This window comes from Pelophylax lessonae (genome assembly GCF_965119305.1).
Source record: "Pelophylax lessonae genome assembly, chromosome: 12".
In the NCBI taxonomy this organism is placed as follows: domain Eukaryota; kingdom Metazoa; phylum Chordata; class Amphibia; order Anura; family Ranidae; genus Pelophylax; species Pelophylax lessonae.
This window is the reverse complement of record NC_138779.1, coordinates 109,811,479-109,825,513: the sequence shown is the minus strand read 5'-3', so window position 1 is coordinate 109,825,513 and position 14,035 is coordinate 109,811,479. Positions and strand designations below refer to the sequence as shown.

At 37.9% G+C, this 14,035-nt stretch overlaps 1 protein-coding gene across 1 annotated transcript in view; it reads right to left on the bottom strand.

The window, feature by feature from the left end:
- CACNG8 (calcium voltage-gated channel auxiliary subunit gamma 8) overlaps positions 1-14,035 on the bottom strand; it is a 169,440-nt gene that overhangs the window by 84,774 nt on the left and 70,631 nt on the right. The window contains exon 2 of the mRNA XM_082273920.1: positions 2,284-2,846. Within this exon, the coding sequence (XP_082130046.1) occupies positions 2,284-2,506 (223 nt within the window). The 5' untranslated portion in view covers positions 2,507-2,846. The remainder of the gene's footprint in view (positions 1-2,283; positions 2,847-14,035) is intronic.

The window sequence follows — 14,035 nt, the reverse complement described above, 5'->3', positions numbered from 1 at the left end:
CATTCATCCAAAGTGGCAGGATGAATAAACAGCCTGGCTGTTCCAAATCTGTAGTAAAGCAGAGAAGATAGGAGTCCTCGATCACTGTGAATAGTTGAAGTTGGAGTATCGCAATACTTCCTTCTCTTATCCCCCATTTTACAATACACCACAAAAACAACCAAATACCCCTGGATTGATTATTGGAGTGTGAGCCAAGCCAAGGAGAATTAAGGACTTGTGCTTACAGTATGGCGGGGTGCTGGTAACCAGGGGGAACCTACAGAGTAAATATCAAGCAGTCCCTATGGGGGCAGTGCTACACGCGGTTTGCACAGCCGAGCCAGTCTGTTGCAGTATATCTGCGGCATGCGGTCGGCAAGTTGTTAATACACTCTAATTTTTATCTTAATTCAAGACCTGCCTTGTCTCCCTTTTACATTGTGGTCTGACCAAACTGCTTACTTACTGTCTAGCCAATGGACAATATTTGTAGTTACTGCCCCTCAAAGAATATATTCTAATGTTTATTTCAAGATAAAACCTACCTCATGTCTCCTTTTTACATTTTGGCCTTACCAGGCTGCTTACACTCTGTCCAGCCACACAACAATAATTGTGACTATTGTCTCTCAGATAATAGGCTCAAAATCTGATGAGCTAGAGGTAGCTGGGCAGGGGATTTACAACCAGGTGGGAGGCTCTCCACTGTCAGAACCAGAATCTAATAGCATGCAGCTTCTCCAACAGAACCAGCTACTGTAAGGAGCCCCTTTCTGATTTCTAGCAGAGTACTCTAGTTCCAGTAGGGTGGTGCTTTGTCATTGGGTTTTGGGTCCCCCTCAGCTGTTCATCTGTTTTACCAGAGCTTTCTAGACTTCAATGTGAGGGATTCTGTTTATGACGATAATCATAGGTAGCCGTGATGTGTGTAGTTTACTGAAGTAGTGATTCTCAGCTTAACTCTCTGTTGTGACACATTCTTATTGAGACTATAAAATGCAGCCACATATTACTTTGACAGAGTCACAGAGACATTGCTTTGAAGAGTTCATGTTTGTACAGCTTTTTAATGTTTGGACAGGTTTCATTATTCTGCTGTGAATGCATGTTTTTTTTTTACATCCTTAACCGGTTTTGCATTGTTACCTCTAATGTTGTACCTGTTTAGTAAATTGCAAGATACATTTACTCTATTGTTTGATCATTCCGTTGATTATATATTTTGGTAAATTTGAAGTCTATGAACAATATTGACCATGTCAAATAATAGTGATGGGAGTGGCATGACAGTGGAATAACTCCTTATAACTGGCAGGATTCCTGCTGCAACAATTACCCAAGTACACAGCGATAGGTCATGACTTGGGTAACTGGTTGATTGTGCCATGAGATTTCAGGGCCTCATATGGGATCCTGAACACCCATTAGAAAGAATTGGCTATTAATAATGAGGGGAAAGCAAGAAGGTTAATCCTGGACCTCTCACAGGAAAGTTTTGTCAAGATAGAGAATTGCTTAGAAGCAATTTTTATACAAGATACAAATGGCAATTTTAGGAGACTTTAGGGGCCACCTCAACAGTAGAAACCATAAGGAGGAAAATCTATTCTGCAACGTGTGCTGGAACCGCAGGACAAAGCAGCACAAATATTCCATAGGGAGAGGGGCCAAGCAGGACAGTCTGGCTGGGATGATGCAAACAGGCTGAAGGTACATTTTGTAGCTGGACTGCTGTTTGATAAGGTCAGACAAACTTTGCAAGAGAAAGCTAGCAACCACTCTAATTAGAAGTTCCAAGAGCTGTTAGAAGCAGACATAATGTGTCAGGCAAAGAGACTCACAGACTAGGACACATCTCCTGGACTTATCTCTTTAGTTTAGATCTAACAGGTTTATGGCACTCCTGGAGGATACATTTCAGGACCATTTGAGGAGAGAATCACACACAGCACCTCTGGACCTGCCGCAGCTATCCTTCTAGAGCCCCATATAACCGTTAGATGTAAATTTGATAAATCAGTCCATGAGATGGCAAGCGCCTCAATGGACTTAACTCATAGAATGCCTGCACATTTATCTAAGTGGCTGAATTCCTAAATTTGAGTTTCAAATGCGCTTACATTGTACTATATCTATATGTAGATTGTACTGCCATTATAAATTGTATGGGACCATACCAATCGGTAAAATATACGAAGAACAAATATTTAATACATTTTTTCTTTAAAATAAATAATACATTTATGTTTAAATTAACTAAACAAAAACAGTTAAACAAATAGTAAAAAAGCATGTATTTACCTTCCAAACAACAAATTCTCCATAGACCAGAATGGGTTAGCCCTCCAGGGTCTTTCTTATCTTTTAGTGCTGATTCCTCACTTGATATGTTAGTGGTATTGCAGATGAAGGCCCTGGCATATAGCCAGTAATCTGTTCCTATTGCGATTGTCATGAGCCCAAATGCAGCAAAAGCTCCCACTGTGGTCAGAAGAATTTGTACCCCTTTCTCACACCACACCATTCTGCCTTCATTCCACCTCTTCCACGACTCCAGGGTGACAGGTTGAGGGGGCCTAACTCACAAAAAAAAAATAGGTTTGAGCAGAAGAAGATCGAAGTCTTCTTCTTTGGTTTTCCTTGGCTCTTTGGTTCCTTGGACCCTCTCCCGTTTTTCTTCCTTCTTGTGGCTTTTCTGCTGTCAGCAATAGCTCAGATGTTTCTGCCAGAGGACAATGGAAGCCACTGAATCGCTCAGGACTATGTTACCAACAATCTTCAAGTTGTCTTCCATTGACTGTCTACTCTTAGTTCCGTATGGGTCAGTGCTAACTGATAAAGTGCTCCTCTTGCATCACAAGAACCTGTATAAGATATGGTAAAATGGTAACTTTGTTAGCAAAGGGGGAAATAGACTAATACATTAATTAAAAAAAAAAATACTTTTATCAGTTCCAATACTTCTCTATTATAGATAACATAGCAGAAGGAAAAACAAAAACTGCCATTTTAGAAAGAAAATCTTCTTGACCCTGTCAGTAGAAGCAAAATTAATTTCCTGGATCAATCACTTTACTGAAAATCCAATTGCGTCTGATAGTAAGAAAAGCATTTATTTCAGATTTAAATGCATATGTACTGTTAACTATCATTTAATGCACTTTATTATAGAATCCATCAGCTTGATCACACTAACAATAAAAAAATAAATAAAAAAAACTTACATACTGGTGATGAAGTGCTTTATTAAAAAAAAAAAAAAAAAGGTGAATGTTTCTTGTCACCAACACAATCCAGTTCCAACAGTAAAGAAATCATTATATATTTTATTTATGGTATTGACCTCTGTAGACTGCCTGTTGACATCATTTATTTAATCCCCATTGTTTAGGAGTTTACATCTAACCATGCCCTCTAAAGCTTTCACTCTAATGCCCCTAATACTCATGGGTCAGTTTTGTGAGAAGGACAATTAACTTGCCAACATCAATGTGGCTGGAAATTTTTCTTTAAATTGTCTGGTGTCACACATGGAGGCATTTGTGGGAGGGTAATACAGAGCAAGGGTGGACTGTGAAAGATGAAAGGTCCCCGACCAAGCTTGTTGTGATGAAGGAAATGCATTGATAACACCAATGACGTGTTTCATAACAACTTGTAACTTTATCAGATAACAGGTGTATAACTTAAATCCTGCACTGCATACTGGGGTTCTAATCTAGTAATAGCTCAGCTCATTGAAATTATGTCTGAAATTTTCTTGGTATAGCATAAAGCTTTAGGGAACTTTAGGGAATGTACAACACTCTGTTTTTAGGGCATATTAAAACATATGCTAATAGGAAAATGACAATATGATAGTACGCAAAGAAGATATTTGTGTTACACACCTGTTATCTAAGGAAATGACAAATGCATGTAGAATGGAAAATGGAGGCTTTTAAGGTGCCAAACAAAGATAATATACTACATCATATTTTTAAAATCCATAGCAAATGTTATTGAATACATTAAAATTATATTATAGTCTTAATTTAAATATTTTTTTCAGAGTGAAGATCTTTTGCGATTCAAGTATATTGTACAGCTATAGTTGATCAGCATGTTTCGCCAGGAAATAAGTTCTTCTTCATGAGACTTTCTACTTTACTGTACAAGATATTCACTGTAGACAAAAAATGTACATTTAGAGACAGTGTATGATGGGGCAGGTAAGGTCCTGATAATTACAATTTGTACATAAACAAATTATATTATATCAAATTTTCAATGAATCATCTGAGAGACTGCTCTCACCCCGGAGTCGCCACCAGGTAAGTGTGCATCTACAAAAGGGCCAAAAGATCACCACCAAAAGGATATCAGTGTATCATAGAAGGACCATTTCACCAACATGACAATCTAGAAGAATATATATATATATATATATATATATATATATATATATATACACATATATATATATATATATATATATATATATATATACACAGTATGTGTCCAACATGATATTTAAGCAGGGCCACAGTGATCTTAAATCCTCCTATTAAGGATTTTCAAATAAAAGGCACAAATTAATCATAAAATACCTGTCATTTCAGAATATGGGGCCAGAGGAAAGATGATTTATTGCTGAGAGGGTTTAAGCAACCCAGTTATAATTGGTTTACAGTAAATGATCCATGAGAGGGAGTCAGTCCAACCTTATTGACATACAGTAACAGATCTTTCACTTAAGCAAAGGATCTGGCCCGTAGTTGAAAATAAAAAGGGAAAAAGATTTTCCTCCCTTTCTGACAATACTTCATATTATGTTACAAAACTATCTCTCCAATTGGTATCTTAGGGATTTTTCATTCAAGTATTAAACACAGCAGATGAAGTATGTCAGCAAAAAGTTCCTCCAATAATTACACTTACTGACAACAGGTAACTCATTAAAACCAGGCTACAAAATCAGCTACACAGACAGGCCTGATACAGCAGATCTAAAGACAAACAATGCTTATGATTAGTAACTTCTCAGCTGACATCAGGGAGCACCCACCTGGGACCTAGGATTTGGGTCCCAAGCACTGACCACCTCTACACCTGTATAGAGACAGACATATTCTATACCAGTGCTGATTACAGGTTGTGCCTACTTTAATGTTCTGGTCACCCACAAGTTTAATAGGTGTAAGCCATACCTGTGCCTTAATGAATACTACATTATAGGGACTCTCCCGCCTAGCATTTTTTTCTCTTCTCTTGTGGTCACAAGAAGAAAAGAGTTTTTTTTCCACTTTGTTAACTGTATGACTGAGTTCTGAATTACCAGTATGTTTTCTTAATTGTGCAGAGAAACCCACCCAAACATGAGCAGAGCATAAACATGATGTGCAAACAGTGTCAAAGGCGGGATATGAGATAAGGTTCAGACAAACAAGGCAAGAGTTCTAACCCCTATGCTAAAACATAGCTCACATGACAAGATTATCAGACGAATGACCGTCCATTTTTTTTTTTTTTGCATGTTAATCTCCAAATGGAATGTGAATAGGTTACTAATGTATGAAAATTCCCATACGACGGAAAACAAATTTGGAAGTGATGTAATGTATTTGTGTTGTATTTTCAGACAGAAACTGTACTGGTTAAACAAAAATCTTCTGATCTGGTATTGTATGAAATAAAAATGTTGTTTGTCCCTTTGGAAGATTTCAGACAAAAGCAGTGTACTAACGATCAGAATATCGTAGGATCGCGTCTAAAGCGAGTTTTTCATCCTGTTTTCTCATCATGTGTACAAGGCTTAACATTGAATGGCAGACACCCAATCCACATAAATCTACAGTGCTAGAGGTGGAGGACAAGAGTTCCAAAGCTGAAACTCTGTACCTTTATTCCTTAATCAAACCAGTACAAAAAAACCTTAATAAAATAATAATAATAAAATAGAACTTTATTGGTACACCTAAGGTCTCAGGATACATCTCTATATCCATACATGAGTACATACATAGTGATTACGGTATTTAAAAAGATCCATCCCTAAAAAATATTAACATTGGCAACTGTGTTGTACATACATATCCTATAATAATGATAACTCCCAGTCTTAGCCCATCTGTTCCCCCTTGAAATTTATCTTTAATATTATATTATCAATGATTAAATAATTTGTGTATTCAAGTTGGTGGAATACTCAGTTGACACAGATGAAATGAAAGGTGAGCTGTAGCTCTCTACATGTTTCTTGGATCAAAGTCTATTTTGTCAGGAGATATGGAAGTCTTTCTGTAAATTGTATATTAACAAGGTAATTAGATATTGTGTATATTTATGCCAATGTCATGATATCTTACCTATCCACAATAACATAACTTAAATCTATCAAAACCCAGTGACTAAAGCTAATTATAATCTTGCAATAAAACTAAATATAAACCTTGTTGTGTGGCATCCTTGAGAAAAAGACCGGGCGGGCCACAGGGGACCAAGCAAAGGGTATCTGTCACCACCAACTATACATGAGCAAATTAACAAACAGGACTATTGCATAATTGTATAACAATTGGATAACAATCATATCAAATTATCACATATACATCTCTACCTCTAGTATATTTATTTGTCCTAGAATTAGTCGTTTTTTTCTGGGAGGTCGATTGGACATGACTTTGCGCCATTTATTGTGTTAGCCCCTGCCCTAGGTGTGTTCAGTGGTGGTGCAGTTGATGGGAAAGTTTTGCCCACACACGCTAACATGTTTGTTCCAGCAGCTATTCCTTCTCTTTTGATATTCTTGCTGACATTGGCTGGGCTGTAGTTGCTCCCTATCACATTTGTATGTGCTTGTGTGCTGAATAATTGGACTGTTCCTCCCAAAAAACACTAAAAGGACCACAGCGGTCAGTAATAGCCTGTTTGGACTATTGATACTGTGTATAACAGTGACTTTATCACATTTGGGGACATTACCAATGTACATTATGTCATCACGTCTAAGGGGCATGGTTTGGCATACAGCACCATTGCCACTGATTGCCAGAGCAGATTGGGAGGAGAAAACAGTAGAAATGCAGCAGGAGGTAAGTGATGCTTTCTGAGGTTACTCGGACGCAGTGTCTCTATTCATGTAAGCACTCTTTGAATGTCTTTTTGCTGACACAGGTGCTTAAAGCTTAATTGTTTTTTCTTAATCAGAGCAAAGGATGGTACTTACTGTACATTGAATGAGAAGTGTCCCTTGTGAGGGTGGTTGTGAGGGTGGTTGCTCTCCTATTTTACATCTATAGCTCTTTGCATACCTCTGCAGTGGTAATCTTCCGGTGCTGCGGGGAATAATAATCATCAAGAGCGCTGACCATGCCCACCCATTACCACCCCTCTCTTCTAATCATAGAAGCTACACTTTGCAAATGGAGGACAGGCAGAGGAATGAAAGGTCCACCTCTTACATTCATAGAGTGCATCTATTGAGGGAAGCTAAAGAACAGCAATGCTGAATGGAGGATAGGGCAGAAAGGGTGGGCATAAATGTCACTTTTAAAGAGTGCTTAAGACAGGTCCAGTGGCTTGTATTATCCCTTACAAAAAGATTACCACTGCTGGGGTATGCAGGGGGGCATAGGATTGAAGATTTAAATAAAGAGAGCAACCACCAATACAAGGGACACCTCTCATTCAATGTAAGTAAAAAAAAAAAAAAGAACCTAAACTTAAGCTTTAATGCCTTCAGGCTTACAGCTACTATCTGGGGATTAGAAAGGAAGTGCCGAAGTGACATATATGCGCTCTAAGGGGTAAGTACTGGCATATAATATACAACTATGGAAAAAAGTGTATTTTGGTGAGTGGTAAATAATATTTACATACATTATATGAACATACTGTATGTGCAGACGATAACAGGATATGCAGGATATGTGTGTTCCTTTTTGGTATGTATCCAAGGTGAAATCCACTCTAATACCCTGCCTTATGGTAGGCTTAAGGATAGATGAGCATATTTGTATGTGATTGTGTGACTATGATTGCAAATATTTAATGACCCTGTTCGTTATTCTGCTCAGGTGTAGAGGTGGCAGATACTCCTTGTTCGGTCTGCTGTGGCCCTCCCCGTCTCTTGCCTAAGGCCACGCAGCAGCGCATAACAGAACATATATGGTTTTCTTTTAAGATTGAAAATAGTTCCAGGAAATGGGCTTTGTATGTGTAAATAGTTTATAGTGGATAAGCAGGATATTATGACATCGATTTATCATATGTGGTATCTAACTACCTTGTTATTACACAATTTACAGAATCACTTTCATATCTCCTGATAGGATGGAATCAGATCCAAGAAATACGCAGAGAGCCATGGCCCTTCTTCCATTTCCTCTGTGGCTACTGAGGACTCCACAGACATAAACACATGGATTATTAGATAACCATTTAAACAATGACAAAGATAAACTGCAATAGGGGAAATGGTGAGCTAAGGATGTGAGGTGTCATTAATATAAGATCTGTATGTACATAACATACATGCTGATGTTATTGTTTTATTGAACATGAAATAAATATTTATATACTTTTTATATATATATTCACAATGTGCGTCCTCATGTATGGATTTGGAAGATATATACTGACCTTAAATGTACTAATAAAGTCCCATTTTCCCATTTTAAAGGTTTTTGTTTGTACTGACCACATATTTTCAGAGAAATCATTCAATAATCTAGTGTCTACCCTGACAAACTCTTGCCAGTAGAAAAAGCAACTGAATAGATTAGAGAGCTTGTCTGCTATTGTGACTATCTGCTCCTCTCCCATTCATCTGTCACTTAATGCGCATGTGATGGTCTGCGTTTTTGACTTTACTGCTTGAGTCCCTGGGCCTTTTCCTCCCTAAAACCTTTTGCTCCAGGAGCATTGTTTCGTTTCTGCAATGTCTCAGTTTCACCCATTTTACCTTTTAGTGTTTATAGTCTTTGCAAACACATTATACATTTTTTTTTCTCATACTGTATAAGGCTTTGATTTGGTAACAAAATCTGGATACATACATTTGTGTTTCTTTGGTTTACATGGAAATAACGAGTAACAAATTAGAGGAAACACTTTTTTCGGTAATTTTTTTCCAACACAACATTTGCGTAATTTGTGCACCTCTACATAATTACTGCAAAATGTAATCAACAAAGTCTGTGGGTATTACGTTAGAGCGCTTTTATGTAATGAAGTGGATTGGTAAAGCTCAAAGTGAACATTTAAGGTATTTTTTGGGAGAGCTTTATTCCCATTCCAATGATACATTGTAACACATGCAGGGTAAAAACATTGTTTGCATAAATTATCAAAGTAACTTTAAGATAAGATTAAGTTGAGTTGACAAGAGTACAGATTGGCACAACATCAACTTTTTCACAGATTTGTGACTGCTAAATATTCAAATATTTACATGATCATTTGATGTGCATTTAGTAAATGTTACAACCTGTCTGGGGATTCATTTTGAGACATCCCAACTAACCACATATATCTCTTTTCCCGGCAATGTTAGTGTCCCAAATTTGGATAAAGAATTAATGAATCTTTAACACATATTGTTTTCTGTACTAAAGGTGGTAATACTGTATCTTATCCAGAAGTGTAGCTTTAGGAACAAATAGACATCCCATCCCCACCAATATCTGTCTCCCTGGTGGAATGGTGGGATGTTCATGCACTTTAGGTAATGTATAGAAAACAGGTATGATATGATACTGGACCCAGAGGAACTTCAATATTTCCTTAGAGATAATATCCTCATACAGGGCACCATCTATAAAAATAAACAATTTTTTCTTCAAACCCAGTACCAGATAATTGGGTAATACCTTATAAACTTGATGGCCTGACAGTTGTCGAGAGATCCTATCCTCATAATACGAGGGAGAACGTGATCATTTAAGGGATAATATGAGGTCAGGAAAGGGTTTATTGGTGATGTTGTCTCTTTAAGGAGAAAAAAAATGTAATGTAGTTAATCAGCCTTAATCTTTGAAAAAAATTGTAAAAGATTATTGGGGTCTTAACAGGCCAATAACAAATTTGCAAATATTGTATATAGCAGCTTTCTGCATTAAGCAATAGAAAAGAACACTAGCCATGGCTAGTGACAAATTAATTTGTCAACCTTATACAAATACTCCTTTCCTTATTATTAGTGACTTCTAGTTAGTTTTTAGCGCCGGTTCACACTGGCGCGACGCTACTTTCAGGGGCGACCTCCGAGATTGCGGTGCGAGCAGCGCGCCGCGACCTCGGAGCGGCCGCCACAGACTTCGTAACATTGAAGTCTATGGCGGTCGCCTCCTGGTCGCCCCAAAGAAGCTCCGGACCCTTTTTCTAGGTCGGAGCGACTTGTGTCGCTCCTATTAGAACGGGTCCGTAGCTTCCCTATGGGAGGCGACCTGCGGCGACCTGTGAGGCGACCAGGTCGCCTCACAGGTCGCCCTAGTGTGAACCGGGGCTTACAGAATTTCTCACTACATGTATGGTTAGTAAACAACTGTTACAAAATATATTATGAAACAGTTCTATATGTGGTTTTTGTGTAGCCTTTTGCATAGAAAATTCAAATTATCCAATTTACATTTTAACTCAGGCTAACAGCGGCAGTGCCAGCATTAAAAACTACTAAAAGGTTAAGAAAATTAGCGATAGTTCACATTTTTTTTTAACATGTCCAATAATAATCTCAACTCAACTGTCTTCACTTTAAAGAAAAGTCTTGTAAAATGTGTTTGCATGCATAGAGTATTGTATATGGGGAGCCATAATCTTATACCTTTTGATGTTTGCCCTTTTTTATTACTCTACATAAATTACTTGTCAGATACCTTGTAATCTTGAAGGATTTACAAAAGAAAAAAAATGTTTAATGTGTGGAGGCAACGTGAGATTTCTACAAAAAGGAATACACAGACAAGCAAAAAGAAGTCTCAAAGTATAAGAGCAGAAAGAAATGCCCGGAGCTTGAAGGAAATGATAAGCATAGAGCATACATGACAGAATGGAAGAAAAACCAGGCATTAGGGGGTTAAATTAGTTGTTGGGATATGAGAGGTCAGGACCCTTACCTTATTGGCAGAGCAGACAAGGTGATGGGGAGGACAATTAAAAAAAAAAAACACAATATATTTTTACTTTCTGCTACAAAACATTCCCAATAAAAAAATTATAAAAATCAAATATTTTTCAGCAGTTTAGGCCAATCTGTATTCTGCTACATATTTTTGGTAAAAAAAAAAATCCCAAAAAGTGTATTTTAATTGATTTGTGCAAAGGTTATAGCGTTTACAAACTACGGGATAGATTTTTGGACTTTTTATTATTTATTTTTTTTATTAGTAATAGCAGCGATCAGCGATCTTTAGTTGGACTGCAACAGATCGGAACCCCTAACTGACATGATTGACACTTTTTGGGAACCAGTGACAATAATACAGTAACCAGTGCTAAATATTATGCACTGTTACTGTATAAATGACACTGGAAGGGAAGCGGTTAACACTGGGGGTGATCAAAGGGGTTAATGTATGCCTAACTGTGCTTACTGACTGTGTGGGGGGGGGGAGGGCTCTGTGACAGGCACACAGAGATCGGGGTTTCAGCTTAGCTGAGGCTCCTGATCTCTCTCTGCCTGTGTGACAGAAGACTTGCCTGCTTTGTTTACATAAGCAGGCGGGTCTTCTGTCAGTTTCTCTGATGATTGTGGGAGGCCGGCGGCAAACGCCGCCGCTCCTGCTGCTGCCTGACTCCCACTGTGTCTAATCACAGCGGGAGTGTGGTCTCGGGGGCGCTAGACCACGTGCACATAATCACGTAGTACTACGTGATAATGCACAGCCGAGCTGCCCTGCCGCAGTAAATCTGTGTGTGGCGGTCTGCAACTGGTTAATCCCAATGCTGAGTTAGTGCTGTCATTTAAAGGTAAAGGGGGGTGGTGTTGGGTACTGCTCCGGGTAATATGGTTTAACAAGTGGGATCTGAACCCTAGTCAAGTGATGGATGTAAAGACTGTCTGTACAGAAAAAGATATTTTTACAGGTAGGCAGAAGAAATTGAAAGTACTGTACAACAGATTTTTTATTTTGTTGACGGGAGTGGTTCTCTAATATACAGGGATATCTATTTTACAGACTGTAGCCATACTAGTAGCACACCCTTTCCAGGCAGTTTTGCCTCCATCAAAACCCTGACAAATGTATTATTCATAAAATATTCATGGGCCTACATCATGAAATATTAGAAACTATAACGTCGCTGATCCTAGAAAATCGGCTTTAAATTATGTCTTTACCTCCTTTTATAGATTCCATTAGATTAGATAAATCAGCTTAAAAATAATTGTTACACAAAAAGGCCCCTGCTCGATTTCATGGCCAGTAAAGAGTGCATGAGTGAGAAACATGCACCTGAGGATATATCTGGCTGGTGTAATACAAGCAGAAACTAAGTCTGTTTAAACCAGAGGAACAAATAGATCAAGCGACCGACACTTGTGCTGTTGCATATTGCATCTAAACTGCTGCTTTACAGCACAGTACTAATTAGCAAGGTACATTGGATTTTCAATAAAGAGTAGGCAGCGTAACCTATCTTTCCATTATTTTAAACTTATTTCTTTAGACACATTTAATAGCTACTTGCGTTTAACGTACAACAGTTGTTTATCAGCGTTTACAGCTGGTGAAGGACAATGTGGGTATGCAGTGAATAGGGGTTACTATTGGGGCTCAAAGGTTAACTGTAATTTTAGTACCATTATCCTTTAAACGTGAGACCTCAGTAATCTGTGGTGGTTTTCCATTTACACCTTTTGCAGCTCCAAAAAAATGAATAATACAAATAATAAATACAATCAAATGCATACAATCAGTCAATAAAACCAATACTCCTAAATACCAGTACGTCTTTTCTACATCAGGGGCTACATTAAAGCATGGAAAAGAACAAGGTTTACTTTAGAGATCATTCAAGCCAGCACCTTTGGGCTGTACTAAGATGTGTTGCCAAACGCAATCCCAACACAAGATCATGGACTTTATGTCCCATAGCTTCAGTTTACATCAGCATGCTGCTTTGGTGTGTGACGAAAAAATGGACATGTTCTATTTTTGCACACTAATTTGCAATGCACTGTATAGAATCACAATGTGATGCAATTCCTAAAAATCCACAGATGTTAAAAAAAAAATAAAAAATTAGGAAAAAAGTGAGTACTGCAAGGCATTATAATTATGTGCGGTGTAAATAAGGTAAAGGTAAAGTTTAGGTATAGCTTTTTTTAACCACTTTACCACCGGAGGATTTTCCTGCTAAAAGACCAGGGGTTATTTTGCGATTTTTTACTGCGTGACTTTAACGGACAATCGCGCGGTCGTGCGACGCTGTACCTAAACGAATTTCACGTCCTTTTTTTCCCACAAACAGAGCTTTCTTTTGGTGGTATTTGATCACCTGTGCGATTTTTTGATCACGCGCTATAAACAAAAAAAGAGCGTAATTTTTGCAAAAACAACAATATTTTTCACTTTTTTTTATATGAAATTCCCCCAAAAAAAAATGTAAAAATCAAAATTTTTTAAAATTTTCGGCCAATTTGTTTTACGCTACCTATGTTTGGTAAAAAAAATCGCAAAAAGCGTATTTTGATTGGTTTGCGCAAAAGTTATCGCGTTTACTAACAAAGGGAAAGATTTTTGTCATTTTTGGTGTTTTTTTTTTTAACGAGTAATGGCGGCGATCTGCGATTTTTTTTGCGGTACTGCGACATTGCGGCGGACAGATCGGACCCTTGACTGACATTTTTGACACTTTTGGGGGTACCAGTGACATTACTGCAGTAATCAGTGCTATATATATGCACTGTTACTGCAAAAATGACACTGGCAGGGAAGGGGTTAACAGTATTGGACAGGGAGGGGTTAAGTGTGTCCTAGGGGCGTGATTCTAACTGTGCAGGGACAGGTCTACTAGTGTAAAAACAAAGATCAACAGTTCTACATAGTAGAACTGTTTGATCTTCACTTTT